We start from the raw sequence: 19,884 nt of genomic DNA, 5'->3' as shown, positions 1-19,884 counted from the left end.
CCATTTCGGCGCATATCCTACTTTTCACGGCCTATTATTCCAAGTCACACGGGTATTTTGGTGGACATTTTTATCTATGCCTATACAATTTTGCCAGGAAAGACCCTTTTGTCAATCGTGGGATCTTTAACGTGCACACCCCAATGTTGTCGCTGACAGCTCCTTTAAAGGCACACTCCGCCGCGTGAAAACAGCTCGCCTCACTGTCTCAGATCTGGTCAGGTTTTCACATGGGATCAGACCCTCCCTCCACTTGGTCACATACAACAAATCAACAGCCCGGTAGATCTCTGTGCACAGTCAGGTTTTTACATGGGATCAGACCCTCCCTCCACTTGGTCACATACCACACATCGACAGCCCGGTAGATCTCTGTGCACAGCCAGGCTTTCACATGGGATCAGACCCTCCCTCCACTTGGTCACATACCACACATCGACAGCCCGGTAGATCTCTGTGCACAGTCAGGTTTTTACATGGGATCAGACCCTCCCTCCACTTGGTCACATACCACACATCGACAGCCCGGTAGATCTCTGTGCACAGCCAGGCTTTCACATGGGATCAGACCCTCCCTCCATTTGGTCACATACAACAAATCAACAGCCCGGGAGATCTCTGTGCACAGTCAGGTTTTTACATGGGATCAGACCCTCCCTCCACTTGGTCACATACCACACATCGACAGCCCGGTAGATCTCTGTGCACAGTCAGGTTTTTACATGGGATCAGACCCTCCCTCCACTTGGTCACATACCACACATCGACAGCCCGGTAGATCTCTGTGCACAGTCAGATTTTTAAAGGAATTGATTTTGTACATGGCAGTGAACAGTGCTTTTTTCGGATATTAATTGATCAAGAAATGAAAAGTCACAACAGCACGGTCAGGTTGTTGTTTTCCGGTATGTGACCTAGTGGAGGGAGTTTTATTTTATTAAAGCCTGACCAAATCTAAGACGGTAAAAAGATAATTGTTTCACGGGGCGGAGTGTGCCTGTAAACAGGCAAATCCCTGTCGTACAGATTTCAGAAACCTGCCATCCGTCCGTTCAGTCTTTTGCTTCTCGGGCCAGCGTCTCTGCCATCCTCATAACGCCTAGCCCCCCCTCCCCCCCCCCCCGAGTTATGTCCGTAATTGTAGAAAGATCACCGGTATGACAAGCCGACGTGCAACCTAAGCCCTATGACTGATCGGAATAAGGAAATTCAATTTGTCGCTGTGTTCAGACGTTTACTGTCATCGCGGATTCTGCGCGCATCAAGGGAAGTGAAAAGACGCTGACAAGCCACAGAGACAGGCTCACTTTGCCAAGATCTCGCACAAACCGTCCCACGCACCCCCCCCCCCCCCTGCCACACACCCCTCTACCCACTCTCCCGTCACAACCCCCTCTACCCACTCTCCCGTCACAACCCCCTCTACCTACTCTCCCGTCACAACCCCCTCTACCCACTCTCCCGTCACAACCCCCTCTACCCACTCTCCCGTCCCAACCCCCTCTACCCACTCTCCCGTCACAACCCCTCTACCCACTCTCCCGTCACAACCCCCTCTACCCACTCTCCCGTCACAACCCCCTCTACCCACTCTCCCGTCACAACCCCCTCTACCCACTCTCCCGTCCCAACCCCTCTACCCACTCTCCCGTCACAACCCCTCTACCCACTCTCCCGTCACAACCCCCTCTACCCACTCTCCCGTCACAATTCCCTCTACCCACTGTCCCGTCCCAACCCCTCTACCCACTCTCCCGTCACAACCCCCTCTACCCACTCTCCCGTCACAACCCCCTCTACCCACTCTCCCGTCACAACCCCCTCTACCCACTGTCCCGTCACAACCCCCTCTACCCACTCTCCCGTCCCAACCCCCTCTACCCACTCTCCCGTCACAACCCCCTCTACCCACTCTCCCGTCACAACCCCCTCTACCCACTCTCCCGTCACAACCCCCTCTACCCACTCTCCCGTCACAACCTCTCTACCCACTCTCCCGTCACAACCCCTCTACCCACTCTCCCGTCACAACCCCTCTACCCACTCTCCCGTCACAACCCCTCTACCCACTCTCCCGTCACAACCCCCTCTACCCACTCTCCCGTCACAACCCCCTCTACCCACTCTCCCGTCACAACCCCCTCTACCCACTCTCCCGTCACAACCCCTCTACCCACTCTCCCGTCACAACCCCTCTACCCACTCTCCCGTCCCAACCCCCTCTACCCACTCTCCCGTCACAACCTCTCTACCCACTGTCCCGTCCCAACCCCCTCTACCCACTCTCCTGTCACAACCCCTCTACCCACTCTCCCGTCCCAACCCCTCTACCCACTGTCCCGTCACAACCCCTCTACCCACTGTCCCGTCACAACCCCCTCTACCCACTCTCCCGTCACAACCCCTCTGCCCACTCTCCCGTCACAACCCCTCTACCCACTCTCCTGTCACAACCCCTCTACCCACTGTCCCGTCACAATATAATAATAATAACGGGCATTTATAAAGCGCCTTATCAAAAGTTCAAAGCGCGGGACAACAATACATGTATACAAAAATCATACAATCACTGTCAGATTCAAACAACACATCATGCACATCTCACATCCCCAGACTCTATACTAAGGAACTATCCGTAGTGTTGTTGGAACAAGTGAGTTTTCAAATTGGACTTAAAAGATGAAATGGATGGAGAGTGACGTAATTGAAAGGGGAGTGAATTCCATAACTGAGGTCCATAATACGAAAACGTGCGGAAGCCATGAGCCTTGCGTTTAAAGCGACCTTGACAGAGAAGTCGAGCATCATCAGAAGAACGAAGGGTGCGAGAGGGAGTGTAGAGAGAGACCAGTTCAGAAAGATAGGCAGGTGCCGATTCAGAGATGATATTGTAGCAGAAGCAGGCAGCTTTATACCTAATACGTTCAGATACAGGAAGCCAGTGAAGTTCTTTCATGAGAGGAGTGCAGGGTTGTCGATGCTGTGCTCTGAAAATGAGACGTGCAGCAGAGTGTTGTACTTTTTGCAAGGGTTGGAGAGTGGAGTCAGGGCAGCCTATGAGAAGGGAGTTGCAGTAATCTAATCTGGACAGAATGCAGGATGTAACGAGAGTTTTAGTGGCATCAACAGTGAGAAATTTTCTTATGGAACCTATTCTTCTGATCTCAAAGTAACATGTCTGACAGACTTTTTTGATGTGTTGTTTCATTGAGAGGTGGGAGTCCATGATGAACCCAAGATTCCTAGCACTATCAGAGAGAGAAATGTCACTAGAACCTACTGTGATGGAGGCTGGAAGGGAAGTGATCGAAGAGGAAGCTCCAGAGAAAAGAAGAAATTCAGTCTTGTCATCATTTAACTTGAGCATATTGTTTGTCATCCATGATTTAATATCTGAAGTGCAGTTTTGGAGAGTGTGCGTCACCGCTTGGATTTCTGTAGGCTTGCATGCTTGTTGGAGTTGTGTGTCGTCTGCAAAGAGGTAGTGATTGACTGCGTGTTGCTTGATGACGGCAGAGAGAGGAGTGGTGTATAGTACAAATAAAACTGGGCCTAGAACTGATCCCTGGGGAACGCCGAAACAGAGAGGAGATGGAGGAGATGAGAGATTATTGACAGACACATACTGACTACGGCCCTGTAGATATGAACTAAACCAGTGAAGAGCGGTAGAGTGAATGCCAAAAACAGATTCGAGACGAGAGAGCAGAACAGAGTGATCGATCGTATCGAACGCAGCTGAGTTATCCAAGAGAAGCAGAACTGATAGGTCGTCATTATCCAGAGCAGAAAGAATGTCATTCACAACACGAAGCAAAACAGTCTCGGTGCTGTGGCCAGCCCTATACGCTGACTGAAGAGGGTTGCAGAGGTTGTTGGTTTCAAGGTGGGAGAGAAGCTGACTAAGCACTACTTTTTCCAGAATTTTAGAAATGAATGGCAAGTTGGAAACAGGCCTATAGTTTTTCAACTGATTTTTATCCAGAGATGGTTTCTTGATCAAAGGTTTAACTACTGCAGTTTTCAAGTCCATTGGCACAGTGCCAGAAGTGAGAGAAGAGTTGATTATGTTGGTTATGATGGGAAGAAAAAGGTCAAGGTTTTCATAAAACAAGTTGGTGGGGATGGGGTCTAGCTCACAAGACTTTGGCACTGTGTTCTTCAAAATCTTCAAAACAAACTGCTCAGATACAGGAGTGAAGCTATCCAACAAAGAACCAGAGAATTGTGAAGCCGGAGGCGAAGCCACTGGTGGAGGAAAGCTATTTCTGATGGTTTCGATCTTCTCAGTGAAGTAGTCAGAAAATACAGTTGGCAGGTCCTTGGGGTCATGGGTGGTGGGGAGGCTGGAAACCGTCTGTTTTCCAAGCAGAGAATTGAAATTTTGAAAAAGTTCTTTGCATGTTCTACTACCTATAATCTGGGCAGAGAAGAAAGCAGTTTTAGCGCCTTCAACTAAGTCATTTACTTTGCGTTTGATGGTTTCAAAAATCTCTTTGTGAACAGTGAGTTTGGATTTAAGCCAGCACCTCTCCGCCTGACGACGTTCACGTTTCAGTTTGCCAAACTGCTCAGAGATGCTACTGAACCACGGGTTAGATTTCCGCTGACAACCCCCTCTACCCACTCTCCCGTCCCAACCCCTCTACCCACTCTCCCGTCACAACCCCCTCTACCCACTCTCCTGTCACAACCCCTCTACCCACTGTCCCGTCACAACCCCCTCTACCCACTGTCCCGTCACAACCCCTCTACCCACTCTCCCGTCCCAACCCCTCTACCCACTCTCCTGTCACAACCCCCTCTACCCACTCTCCCGTCACAACCCCCTCAACCCACTCTCCTGTCACAACCCCTCTACCCACTCTCCCGTCACAACCCCCTCTACCCACTCTCCCGTCACAACCCCCTCTACCCACTCTCCCGTCACAACCCCCTCTACCTACTCTCCCGTCACAACCCCCTCTACCCACTCTCCCGTCACAACCCCCTCTACCCACTCTCCCGTCACAACCCCCTCTACCCACTCTCCCGTCCCAACCTCTCTACCCACTCTCCCGTCACAACCCCCTCTACCTACTCTCCCGTCACAACCCCCTCTACCCACTCTCCTGTCACAACCCCCTCTACCCACTGTCCCGTCACAACCCCCTCTACCCACTCTCCCGTCACAACCCCCTCTACCCACTCTCCTGTCACAACCCCCTACCCCCACTCTCCCGTCACAACCCCCTCTACCTACTCTCCCGTCCCAACCCCTCTACCCACTCTCCTGTCACAACCCCCTCTACCCACTCTCCCGTCACAACCCCCTCTACCTACTCTCCCGTCCCAACCCCTCTACCCACTCTCCCGTCACAACCCCCTCTACCTACTCTCCCGTCACAACCCCTCTACCCACTCTCCCGTCACAACCCCCTCTACCCACTCTCCCGTCCCAACCCCTCTACCCACTCTCCTGTCACAACCCCTCTACCCACTGTCCCGTCACAACCCCCTCTACCCACTCTCCCGTCACAACCCCCTCTACCCACTCTCCCGTCACAACCCCCTCTACCCACTCTCCCGTCACAACCTCTCTACCCACTCTCCCGTCACAACCCCCTCTACCCACTCTCCCGTCCCAACCCCTCTACCCACTCTCCCGTCCCAACCCCTCTACCCACTCTCCCGTCCCAACCCCTCTACCCACTCTCCCGTCACAACCCCTCTACCCACTCTCCCGTCACAACCCCCTCTACCCACTGTCCCGTCACAACCCCTCTACCCACTCTCCCGTCACAACCCCCTCTACCCACTGTCCCGTCACAACCCCTCTACCCACTCTCCCGTCACAACCCCCTCTACCCACTCTCCCGTCCCAACCCCTCTACCCACTCTCCCGTCACAACCCCCTCTACCCACTGTCCCGTCACAACCCCCTCTACCCACTCTCCCGTCACAACCTCTCTACCCACTCTCCCGTCACAACCCCTCTACCCACTCTCCCGTCACAACCTCTCTACCCACTCTCCCGTCACAACCCCCTCTACCCACTCTCCCGTCACAACCTCTCTACCCACTCTCCCGTCACAACCCCCTCTACCCACTCTCCCGTCACATCCCCCTCTACCCACTCTCCCGTCACAACCCCCTCTACCCACTCTCCTGTCACAACCCCTCTACCCACTCTCCCGTCACAACCCCTCTACCCACTCTCCCGTCACAACCCCCTCTACCCACTCTCCCGTCACAACCCCCTCTACCCACTGTCCCGTCCCAACCCCTCTACCCACTCTCCCGTCACAACCTCTCTACCCACTCTCCCGTCACAACCCCCTCTACCCACTGTCCCGTCACAACCCCCTCTACCCACTGTCCCGTCACAACCCCCTCTACCCACTCTCCCGTCACAACCCCTCTACCCACTCTCCCGTCACAACCTCTCTACCCACTGTCCCGTCACAACCCCTCTACCCACTGTCCCGTCACAACCCCCTCTACCCACTGTCCCGTCACAACCCCCTCTACCCACTCTCCCGTCACAACCCCTCTACCCACTCTCCCGTCACAACCTCTCTACCCACTGTCCCGTCACAACCCCTCTACCCACTGTCCCGTCACAACCCCTCTACCCACTCTCCCGTCACAACCCCTCTACCCACTGTCCCGTCACAACCTCTCTACCCACTCTCCCGTCACAACCCCTCTACCCACTCTCCCGTCACAACCCCTCTACCCACTCTCCCGTCACAACCCCCTCTACCCACTCTCCCGTCACAACCCCCTCTACCCACTCTCCCGTCACAACCCCCTCTACCCACTCTCCCGTCACAACCTCTCTACCCACTCTCCCGTCACAACCCCCTCTACCCACTCTCCCGTCACAACCTCTCTACCCACTCTCCCGTCACAACCTCTCTACCCACTCTCCCGTCACAACCCCCTCTACCCACTGTCCCGTCACAACCCCCTCTACCCACTGTCCCGTCACAACCTCTCTACCCACTCTCCCGTCACAACCCCCTCTACCCACTCTCCCGTCACAACCCCCTCTACCCACTCTCCCGTCACAACCCCCTCTACCCACTCTCCCGTCACAACCCCTCTACCCACTCTCCCGTCACAACCCCCTCTACCCACTCTCCCGTCACAACCTCTCTACCCACTCTCCCGTCACAACCCCCTCTACCCACTCTCCCGTCACAACCTCTCTACCCACTCTCCCGTCACAACCTCTCTACCCACTCTCCCGTCACAACCCCCTCTACCCACTGTCCCGTCACAACCCCCTCTACCCACTGTCCCGTCACAACCTCTCTACCCACTCTCCCGTCACAACCCCCTCTACCCACTCTCCCGTCACAACCCCCTCTACCCACTCTCCCGTCACAACCCCCTCTACCCACTCTCCCGTCACAACCTCTCTACCCACTCTCCCGTCACAACCTCTCTACCCACTCTCCCGTCACAACCCCCTCTACCCACTCTCCCGTCACAACCCCTCTACCCACTCTCCCGTCACAACCTCTCTACCCACTCTCCCGTCACAACCCCCTCTACCCACTGTCCCGTCACAACCCCCTCTACCCACTGTCCCGTCACAACCCCCTCTACCCACTCTCCCGTCACAACCTCTCTACCCACTCTCCCGTCACAACCCCCTCTACCCACTCTCCCGTCACAACCCCTCTACCCACTCTCCCGTCACAACCCCTCTACCCACTCTCCCGTCACAACCTCTCTACCCACTCTCCCGTCACAACCCCTCTACCCACTCTCCCGTCACAACCCCTCTACCCACTCTCCCGTCACAACCCCTCTACCCACTCTCCCGTCACAACCTCTCTACCCACTCTCCCGTCACAACCCCCTCTACCCACTCTCCCGTCACAACCCCTCTACCCACTCTCCCGTCACAACCCCTCTACCCACTCTCCCGTCACAACCTCTCTACCCACTCTCCCGTCACAACCCCCTCTACCCACTGTCCCGTCACAACCCCCTCTACCCACTGTCCCGTCACAACCCCCTCTACCCACTGTCCCGTCACAACCCCCTCTACCCACTCTCCCGTCACAACCTCTCTACCCACTCTCCCGTCACAACCCCCTCTACCCACTCTCCCGTCCCAACCTCTCTACCCACTCTCCCGTCACAACCTCTCTACCCACTGTCCCGTCCCAACCTCTCTACCCACTCTCCCGTCCCAACCTCTCTACCCACTCTCCCGTCCCAACCCCCTCTACCCACTGTCCCGTCCCAACCTCTCTACCCACTCTCCCGTCACAACCCCCTCTACCCACTCTCCCGTCCCAACCTCTCTACCCACTCTCCCGTCCCAACCCCCTCTACCCACTGTCCCGTCCCAACCTCTCTACCCACTCTCCCGTCACAACCCCTCTACCCACTCTCCCGTCCCAACCTCTCTACCCACTCTCCCGTCACAACCCCCTCTACCCACTCTCCCGTCCCAACCTCTCTACCCACTCTCCCGTCCCAACCCCCTCTACCCACTGTCCCGTCACAACCCCCTCTACCCACTCTCCCGTCCCAACCTCTCTACCCACTCTCCCGTCACAACCCCTCTACCCACTCTCCCGTCCCAACCTCTCTACCCACTCTCCCGTCACAACCCCCTCTACCCACTCTCCCGTCACAACCCCTCTACCCACTCTCCCGTCACAACCCCCTCTACCCACTCTCCCGTCACAACCCCCTCTACCCACTCTCCCGTCACAACCCCCTCTACCCACTCTCCCGTCCCAACCCCCTCTACCCACTCTCCCGTCACAACCCCCTCTACCCACTGTCCCGTCACAACCCCCTCTACCCACTCTCCCGTCACAACCCCTCTACCCACTCTCCCGTCACAACCCCTCTACCCACTCTCCCGTCACAACCTCTCTACCCACTCTCCCGTCACAACCCCCTCTACCCACTCTCCCGTCACAACCCCCTCTACCCACTCTCCCGTCACAACCCCCTCTACCCACTCTCCCGTCACAACCCCCTCTACCCACTCTCCCGTCACAACCCCTCTACCCACTCTCCCGTCACAACCCCCTCTACCCACTCTCCCGTCACAACCCCTCTACCCACTCTCCCGTCACAACCCCTCTACCCACTCTCCCGTCACAACCCCCTCTACCCACTCTCCCGTCACAACCCCCTCTACCTACTCTCCCGTCACAACCCCCTCTACCCACTCTCCCGTCACAACCCCCTCTACCCACTCTCCCGTCACAACCCCCTCTACCCACTCTCCCGTCCCAACCTCTCTACCCACTCTCCCGTCACAACCCCCTCTACCTACTCTCCCGTCACAACCCCCTCTACCCACTCTCCTGTCACAACCCCCTCTACCCACTGTCCCGTCACAACCCCCTCTACCCACTCTCCCGTCACAACCCCCTCTACCCACTCTCCTGTCACAACCCCCTCTACCCACTCTCCCGTCACAACCCCCTCTACCTACTCTCCCGTCCCAACCCCTCTACCCACTCTCCTGTCACAACCCCCTCTACCCACTCTCCCGTCACAACCCCCTCTACCTACTCTCCCGTCCCAACCCCTCTACCCACTCTCCCGTCACAACCCCCTCTACCTACTCTCCCGTCACAACCCCTCTACCCACTCTCCCGTCACAACCCCCTCTACCCACTCTCCCGTCCCAACCCCTCTACCCACTCTCCTGTCACAACCCCTCTACCCACTGTCCCGTCACAACCCCCTCTACCCACTCTCCCGTCACAACCCCCTCTACCCACTCTCCCGTCACAACCCCCTCTACCCACTCTCCCGTCACAACCTCTCTACCCACTCTCCCGTCACAACCCCCTCTACCCACTCTCCCGTCCCAACCCCTCTACCCACTCTCCCGTCCCAACCCCTCTACCCACTCTCCCGTCCCAACCCCTCTACCCACTCTCCCGTCACAACCCCTCTACCCACTCTCCCGTCACAACCCCCTCTACCCACTCTCCCGTCACAACCCCTCTACCCACTCTCCCGTCACAACCCCTCTACCCACTGTCCCGTCACAACCCCCTCTACCCACTGTCCCGTCACAACCCCTCTACCCACTCTCCCGTCACAACCCCCTCTACCCACTCTCCCGTCACAACCCCTCTACCCACTCTCCCGTCACAACCCCTCTACCCACTGTCCCGTCACAACCCCCTCTACCCACTCTCCCGTCACAACCTCTCTACCCACTCTCCCGTCACAACCCCTCTACCCACTCTCCCGTCACAACCTCTCTACCCACTCTCCCGTCACAACCCCCTCTACCCACTCTCCCGTCACAACCTCTCTACCCACTCTCCCGTCACAACCCCCTCTACCCACTCTCCCGTCACATCCCCCTCTACCCACTCTCCCGTCACAACCCCCTCTACCCACTCTCCTGTCACAACCCCTCTACCCACTCTCCCGTCACAACCCCTCTACCCACTCTCCCGTCACAACCCCCTCTACCCACTCTCCCGTCACAACCCCCTCTACCCACTGTCCCGTCCCAACCCCTCTACCCACTCTCCCGTCACAACCTCTCTACCCACTCTCCCGTCACAACCCCCTCTACCCACTGTCCCGTCACAACCCCCTCTACCCACTGTCCCGTCACAACCCCCTCTACCCACTCTCCCGTCACAACCCCTCTACCCACTCTCCCGTCACAACCTCTCTACCCACTGTCCCGTCACAACCCCTCTACCCACTGTCCCGTCACAACCCCTCTACCCACTGTCCCGTCACAACCCCCTCTACCCACTCTCCCGTCACAACCCCTCTACCCACTCTCCCGTCACAACCTCTCTACCCACTGTCCCGTCACAACCCCTCTACCCACTGTCCCGTCACAACCCCTCTACCCACTCTCCCGTCACAACCCCTCTACCCACTGTCCCGTCACAACCTCTCTACCCACTCTCCCGTCACAACCCCTCTACCCACTCTCCCGTCACAACCCCTCTACCCACTCTCCCGTCACAACCCCTCTACCCACTCTCCCGTCACAACCCCCTCTACCCACTCTCCCGTCACAACCCCCTCTACCCACTCTCCCGTCACAACCTCTCTACCCACTCTCCCGTCACAACCCCTCTACCCACTCTCCCGTCACAACCTCTCTACCCACTCTCCCGTCACAACCTCTCTACCCACTCTCCCGTCACAACCCCTCTACCCACTGTCCCGTCACAACCCCTCTACCCACTGTCCCGTCACAACCTCTCTACCCACTCTCCCGTCACAACCCCTCTACCCACTCTCCCGTCACAACCCCCTCTACCCACTCTCCCGTCACAACCCCCTCTACCCACTCTCCCGTCACAACCCCCTCTACCCACTCTCCCGTCACAACCCCCTCTACCCACTCTCCCGTCACAACCTCTCTACCCACTCTCCCGTCACAACCCCCTCTACCCACTCTCCCGTCACAACCTCTCTACCCACTCTCCCGTCACAACCTCTCTACCCACTCTCCCGTCACAACCCCCTCTACCCACTGTCCCGTCACAACCCCCTCTACCCACTGTCCCGTCACAACCTCTCTACCCACTCTCCCGTCACAACCCCCTCTACCCACTCTCCCGTCACAACCCCCTCTACCCACTCTCCCGTCACAACCCCCTCTACCCACTCTCCCGTCACAACCTCTCTACCCACTCTCCCGTCACAACCTCTCTACCCACTCTCCCGTCACAACCCCCTCTACCCACTCTCCCGTCACAACCCCTCTACCCACTCTCCCGTCACAACCTCTCTACCCACTCTCCCGTCACAACCCCCTCTACCCACTGTCCCGTCACAACCCCCTCTACCCACTGTCCCGTCACAACCCCCTCTACCCACTCTCCCGTCACAACCTCTCTACCCACTCTCCCGTCACAACCCCCTCTACCCACTCTCCCGTCACAACCCCTCTACCCACTCTCCCGTCACAACCCCTCTACCCACTCTCCCGTCACAACCTCTCTACCCACTCTCCCGTCACAACCCCTCTACCCACTCTCCCGTCACAACCCCTCTACCCACTCTCCCGTCACAACCCCTCTACCCACTCTCCCGTCACAACCTCTCTACCCACTCTCCCGTCACAACCCCCTCTACCCACTCTCCCGTCACAACCCCTCTACCCACTCTCCCGTCACAACCCCTCTACCCACTCTCCCGTCACAACCTCTCTACCCACTCTCCCGTCACAACCCCCTCTACCCACTGTCCCGTCACAACCCCCTCTACCCACTGTCCCGTCACAACCCCCTCTACCCACTGTCCCGTCACAACCCCCTCTACCCACTCTCCCGTCACAACCTCTCTACCCACTCTCCCGTCACAACCCCCTCTACCCACTCTCCCGTCCCAACCTCTCTACCCACTCTCCCGTCACAACCTCTCTACCCACTGTCCCGTCCCAACCTCTCTACCCACTCTCCCGTCCCAACCTCTCTACCCACTCTCCCGTCCCAACCCCCTCTACCCACTGTCCCGTCCCAACCTCTCTACCCACTCTCCCGTCACAACCCCCTCTACCCACTCTCCCGTCCCAACCTCTCTACCCACTCTCCCGTCCCAACCCCCTCTACCCACTGTCCCGTCCCAACCTCTCTACCCACTCTCCCGTCACAACCCCTCTACCCACTCTCCCGTCCCAACCTCTCTACCCACTCTCCCGTCACAACCCCCTCTACCCACTCTCCCGTCCCAACCTCTCTACCCACTCTCCCGTCCCAACCCCCTCTACCCACTGTCCTGTCACAACCCCCTCTACCCACTCTCCCGTCCCAACCTCTCTACCCACTCTCCCGTCACAACCCCTCTACCCACTCTCCCGTCCCAACCTCTCTACCCACTCTCCCGTCACAACCCCCTCTACCCACTCTCCCGTCACAACCCCTCTACCCACTCTCCCGTCACAACCCCCTCTACCCACTCTCCCGTCACAACCCCCTCTACCCACTCTCCCGTCACAACCCCCTCTACCCACTCTCCCGTCCCAACCCCCTCTACCCACTCTCCCGTCACAACCCCCTCTACCCACTGTCCCGTCACAACCCCCTCTACCCACTCTCCCGTCACAACCCCTCTACCCACTCTCCCGTCACAACCCCTCTACCCACTCTCCCGTCACAACCTCTCTACCCACTCTCCCGTCACAACCCCCTCTACCCACTCTCCCGTCACAACCCCCTCTACCCACTCTCCCGTCACAACCCCCTCTACCCACTCTCCCGTCACAACCCCCTCTACCCACTCTCCCGTCACAACCCCTCTACCCACTCTCCCGTCACAACCCCCTCTACCCACTCTCCCGTCACAACCCCTCTACCCACTCTCCCGTCACAACCCCTCTACCCACTCTCCCGTCACAACCCCTCCAACCCCAATCCATCTTTTTCTTGCACCATCCAACCTCGTCCAAGACACACACACACACAAACACATACACCCACACAGACACACACACACACACACACACACACAAACACATACACACACACACACAGACACACACACACCCACACATACACACACACACAGTCACACACACACACACACACACACACACACACACACACAATCACACAAACACACACACAAACACACAGACAAGCAGTCTGCTTGTTAACGTTCTTAATGTTGTTAAAACACGCTTAAACCAAACACACACACACACACACACACACACACACACACACACACACACACACACACACACACACACACACACACCTCAGCCTAAAAGCCACAGGAGTCATGTATTTGCAATAGAGCGGCAGCAGTAACATTAACCGGTTTGAAGATAAAATACCGGTTGGCGTTATCCGTACCGGTATGCTTCGTGCATTTCCGTAGCCATCAATGGAATTACCCGAATACAATCATTGCAACCAGTTTGCCCTGTGAGCGTGTGTTCTTGACTGCTGGGACTTTGCTGTCAGATCAGAGCGCATTTCCGACGACAGAGCATGTACAATCATAGCCTTATTTTGCTCGAGACAAAATGGAGTGAGCCGTGTGCTGCTATGTACGTCTTTATTGCAGTGATGGGAAACTTCCAATACCAGTCTCTCATGCTGAAATGTCGGTATACCGGTGTTTTGTAAGACACAAAAGACCGATGTAAAACCGATATGGGAATTCGAACCGGTACGCAGCTCTAATTTGCTAGCTCCCTGGTCCCATCTTGCTTGAAAGTCAACCACCCGTGTAAGCTCCCAGTTGGTCATCGTACTACTTCCCTATATTGGCAGCTAACCGTACAAACAATAGATCAGTGAACTGAACACGTTCATGAACACAGGCGACTGAAGTAGACTGGAGGCAAAGATGGCTGCTATCATCACGGAGACCTGGGCAACCTGTTCACTTGAAAGCAACGCTTGCTGGCTGGCTGGCCTTTTAGCGAATCCTCACATCATGTCCCAAATAGTTTCTTAGACTTGGGACAAAAAACAACAAATAGACAGACAGACAGGCTGGCTAGCCGGCTAGCTCCTTTCAAATGGTCGATCGGTCGGTTGCTTGGGTAGGTCGGCTGATAGATTGCTTGGGTAGGTCGGCTGGTAGGTTGCTTGGTGCATTGCCTGGTAACACGTCTAAACGTTCAAATGGGAAAGACCTCCAAAGTAGATAACGTACAACGGCTGACCAAAGTAGATAACGGATGTAAGACTGTGACTGAATGACAGTTACGGTACACATGTACTTTTGCGCATCCGTTTGAACTCGTGGTACCTCTGTGCTATCGAGGACTCAAACCTGTACTATCGGGGATCCACTAAGGTTTCCGGGACTGTGTTTTGTCTGTATTGAAATGGTCTGGCGGAAGAGCCGATTCTTAAATTTGCATAGGTAAAATTGGTGTCTTTTTGAACCTAACACCCCTCTGGGTTGGGTTTATGTTTAAGTATTACGCGAGATTACGCGCGCTTTCTTTTCTGGGGCTTTCTTTTGCTTGGAATCCTTGAGTGGAGAGGACGTGTGTTTTGTGCGGCGTGTTTTTCTCGATGCCGTTGTGTGACATGTCTGTCACGGGCTGAAATCCTTTCGGGATGTGAAGATTTCTTTGCTGGTAGGTTAACACATTTTTCTTGTTGTAAATGAGTAAGCAGTGAGAAGAAGGTTGTGACATGCTTTGGGAGGATTTATTTGAATGTTCAAGTAGATTGTTTTGTGAGTTGAATGTTCGGGAAAACTTTCGTTTATTGAATATTTTAGAAAACCGTTTGAGTGTTTGAGAGAACTGTATTGTAGGCATGTTATTTGGAAGGAATGATGTGTTTTGTTGTTGTTAAAGGATTTAGTTTGTGGTAGTTGAAATTGTTGAGTTGTTTATGTATGCTTATCAATCAATCAATCAATATGAAGCTTATATAGCGCGTATTCAGTGGGTACAGTTCTAAGCGCTTGTCGAAGAGTTGTCAACACAGGACTAACAAAGAAACTAACATCTACAGACGGACACGAACCCTATCACACACTAGCAAACCCTGATACACATACAACAAACAACTGTTTAACAACAATGTACACATCAATAGCTAGGTCCAAACAAACAAAATTATGGCGTGCATTCTGTGATTTGCAGGATGGCGGAATGTGCGACGGGGTTTTAGTAGAGGGATTTTAGTCAGGTTTCGTTAGAGGGGTTCAGTTAGGTTTCGGTAGAGGGGTGTAGTTAGATTCAGTTGGTTTTGTTAGAGGGGTGCAGTTAGATTTCGGTAGAGGGGTGCAGTTAGGTTTCGATAGAGGGGTTCAGTTAGGTTTCGGTAGAGGGGTGTAGTTAGATTCAGTTGGTTTCGTTAGAGGGGTTCAGTTAGATTTCGTTTGTTTTAGATTAAAGTTTTATTGTGTTTTTTTGTGTTTTTTTGACTAAAGTTGAGAGTGAGGATTTAGAGTAGAGTTTTGGAGTGTAGTTTGGAGGGAGGATTTAAAGTATTGTTTTAAAGCATAGTTTTAGAGTGGGAATCTAAAGCATAGCTTTAGAGTAAAGGATTTAGAGTGTTGTTTTGGGTTGTTCTAGAGAGTAATACATTGGAAGTTTTGTATTTGAAGGTAAACCCCCGCTTTCCCACACATTCCCCTCATCATCTTATGGAAATAAAGAACCTGGTAATTTAACTTGTGTCAGTTGCTTTGAGTGTTTGAGCTTGGTGAGAAAGGGGCACTCTGTAATTTTGACCCCGTGATCAGGGTAAAGTACATTTGGCACTCGGTTACACGTACAACGGCTGACAACAAAGGACAGCGACGAAAACGAGAAATTCTAGCACACCTGTGTTGAGTGACTTGGCTCCGACAAAAAACGCGTGAAAGTTGAGGGAATGTTGGTTGGAAGTGTGCCATGTAAACAGCACTTTACAGACGGCGGGGTAGACGGGTACTCACCCCAGCCGACGAAGAGCAGCACCCGGATGAGCGTCTTGCCCGTGCGGAAGGCGTGCGCCATGATGATGTGCAGGTACAGTCCCTCGCAGAACATCCAGGCAAAGTTACACGTCGTCAGGTACTGGGCCAGCACGTGCAGCAGCCGGCACCACATCTGCACGTGACAAGGTCAAGGTCATTACATCCAGGCACAGTTACACGTGGTGCAGTACCAGATCAAGGCCGTTAGGTCTGGATGTCTTTATCCAATATGAGCCACAGAAACAGGCATCAGAAGGCAGTAACCAAGAAGTTTAGAAGAAATCAACATGTCAGATGTATGATATATGACGCTATCGGTCAAACTGCCCACACAACATGCTCTACATCTTCAAACAATGTAGACATTTAATTCAGACCAAAGAAAGGAACATTGTCTGTTTGCAAAAGGCTTAAAGAGAACGAAAATGATGGGTCACACAGAAAACAATACAGACATGTAAAGATAACAATGATGACGTAAAGACGATTACGTAACAATGATGACGTACAGGGTTGGCCAGCAAGACGTCACCGTTGAGCGCTACGAGGACGAAGTAGAGAATCCACGTGATGCCGGTCAGAATGTAGGACACGAACAGGTTCTTGTGCACCGTGATCCGCTCGCACCGCAACTGTCTGCACGTCACACACACAAACACAGCAAGGTCAAGGTCAATCCTGACGATACAGAAGAAACCACCCCCCCCCCTTCCAATTTAAGATTTAAATACCTTTAACTAGAAGTGTTCAACTAGAGTGTGACCTGAAGGTGTTCACCTAGAGTGTGAAATGAAGGTGTTCAACAAGAGTCAGTGTGACCTTAAGGTGTTCAACTAGAGTGTGACCTGAAGGCGTTTAACTAGAGTGTGACCTGAAGGTGTTCAACTAGAGTCAGTGTGACCTGAAGGTGTTCAACTAGAGTGTGACCTGAAGGCGTTTAACTAGAGTGTGACCTGAAGGTGTTCAACTAGAGTCAGTGTGACCTGAAGGTGTTCAACTAGAGTCAGTGTGACCTGAAGGTTTTCAACTAGAGTCAGTGTGACCTAAAGGTGTTCAACTAGAGTCAGTGTGACCTGCAGGCGTTCAACTAGAGTGTGACCTAAAGGTGTTCACTAGAGTGTGACATGAAGGTGTTAAACTAGAGTCAGTGTGACATGAAGGTGTTCAACTAGAGTCAGTGTGACCTGAAGGCGTTCAACTAGAGTGTGACCTGAAGGTGTTCAACTAGAGTCAGTGTGACCTGAAAGTGTTAAACTAGAGTGTGACCTGAAGGTGTTCAACTAGACTGTGACCTGAAGGTGTTAAACCAGAGTCAGTGTGACCTGAAGGTGTTTAACTAGAGTGTGACCTGAAGGTGTTCAACTAGACTGTGACCTGAAGGTGTTAAACCAGAGTCAGTGTGACCTGAAGGTGTTCAACTAGACTGTGACCTGAAGGTGTTAAACCAGAGTCAGTGTGACCTGAAGGTGTTCAACTAGAGTGTGACCTGAAGGTGTTAAACCAGAGTCAGTGTGACCTGAAGGTGTTCAACTAGAGTGTGACCTGAAGGTGTTAAACCAGAGTCAGTTTGACCTGAAGGTGTTTAACTAGAGTGTGACCTGAAGGTGTTCAACTAGAGTGTGACCTGAAGGTGTTAAACCAGAGTCAGTGTGACCTGAAGGTGTTCAACTAGAGTGTGACCTGAAGGTGTTAAACCAGAGTCAGTGTGACCTGAAGGTGTTCAACTAGAGTGTGACCTGAAGGTGTTCAACTAGAGTGTGACCTGAAGGTGTTCAACTAGAGTGTGACCTGAAGGTGTTCAACTAGAATGTGACCTGAAGGTGTTAAACTAGAGTGTGACCTGAAGATGTTCAACTAGAGTCAGAGTGTGACCTGAAGATGTTCAACTAGAGTGTGACCTGAAGATGTTCAACTAGAGTGTGACCTGAAGATGTTCAACTAGAAAGAGTCTGACCTGAAGGTGTTCAACTAGAATCAGTGTGACCTGAAGATGTTCAACTAGAAAGAGTCTGACCTGAAGGTGTTCAACTAGAATCAGTGTGACCTGAAGGTGTTCAACTAGAGTGTGACCTGAAGGTGTTCAACTAGAATCAGTGTGACCTGAAGGTGTTCAACTAGAGTGTGACCTGCAGGTGTTCAACTAGAATCAGTGGAGCACAACAAGCTAGGCTTATAAGCGTACTCTTAAAAGCAAATGAAATTTGGCGGACTATTTTAATATAACAAATTTGAAATAATGTCAAAATAATAATGGTAAATTATGGTAGACAAACATGTAACAATAAAAGGAAACAAAAAACAAAAGAAAAAAAAAAAAAAAAAAAAAAAAAAAAAAAAAAAACCAACCAATGCTAAACTAACAACAGTACTCACACGCGCTCGCACACTCACTCGCACACACACGCATACAATGACTTCCACATGGTTGAAAATAGAATACTACCAGAACAAGGAAATGTACAGTCGTTTCGAACATGGATGAGATAAATGCATTCATTATTCAAAACGTTTGCTTAATAAGATAAACCTGAATAACTGGTCAAATATCAATGCATTTTCGCTGTCTGACTTGTCTCTATTTCCATACAGAAAATCATCAGCGGTTAGCAAATCATAGTTGGGCAGTGTTGACAAGGTGACTTCACGTATTTGAAGAGATAAGGGGCAATGAAAAATATAGTGCTCCGCATTTTCAACACGATAACCACAAGTGCATGACGGGTCGGGAATTAAATGTCTGTCAAATAGATCACTATTTAGATTGCTGATCCTCAATCTCAGTCTGCAATGGATAATTTCTGATTTTCGATCAGATGTGTATCTATACGAGGGAACAACAGAATCATCAGAACTAATACGTTTTTTAAATAACCCAATAGAATCAAGTTGTTTTACAGTATCTGGAAGCTCATTCCACAGGGAAGTCGAAGACAGAAAAAATGACTTTTTATACAATTCAGTTCGAGAGTGGGGAGTCTGTCTGTCAAGTGGTCTTCGTCTATGGTAAGGGTTCACAGAAGCAACGAGAGGAGGCAGACGTTCTAGTAAGTATGGTGGCACGCGTGCATTAACTAATTTGAAATACAAAATCAATTTGTGTCTTTTTCGCCTCTCCTTCAGTGTTGTAAATCCTGATTCATCGTACAATTTTTGGTGACTCGTGCCACGAACTGCACCTATAATGGTTCTTATGGCATCAAGATGCAAGTTTTCTAATAAAGTAGCTAATCTGTCAGAACAGTTATCCCAAATGACGTCAGAAAAATCAAAATGGGGAATAATAAAAGATTTATACATAAGTTCAAGTGCCTTTCGGCTAAGGCGATACTTATAGGACCGAAAACATGAGAGAAGAACACGTACTTTAGATATAATTGACTGAACATGTGATTCCCATTTGCAGTCGCTCTGAATCAGTACACCAAGATGTTTGTGAACGTGGTTTTCTCTCAGAATTGTTCCATCAAATACAAGAGGAAGGGTTTCAGG

The 19,884-nt window shown here is 52.8% G+C and overlaps 1 protein-coding gene across 1 annotated transcript in view; it reads right to left on the bottom strand.

The window, feature by feature from the left end:
- LOC138981491 (calcitonin gene-related peptide type 1 receptor-like) overlaps positions 1-19,884 on the bottom strand; it is a 129,469-nt gene that overhangs the window by 64,979 nt on the left and 44,606 nt on the right. The window contains exons 5-6 of the mRNA XM_070354431.1: positions 16,905-17,031; positions 16,375-16,528 (exon numbers count right to left, since the gene is read on the bottom strand). Of these exons, the coding sequence (XP_070210532.1) occupies positions 16,375-16,528; positions 16,905-17,031 (281 nt within the window). The remainder of the gene's footprint in view (positions 1-16,374; positions 16,529-16,904; positions 17,032-19,884) is intronic.

This window comes from Littorina saxatilis, linkage group LG12, assembly GCF_037325665.1.
Source record: "Littorina saxatilis isolate snail1 linkage group LG12, US_GU_Lsax_2.0, whole genome shotgun sequence".
NCBI classification, from domain to species: domain Eukaryota; kingdom Metazoa; phylum Mollusca; class Gastropoda; order Littorinimorpha; family Littorinidae; genus Littorina; species Littorina saxatilis.
This window is presented reverse-complemented; position numbering and strand designations above follow the sequence as displayed.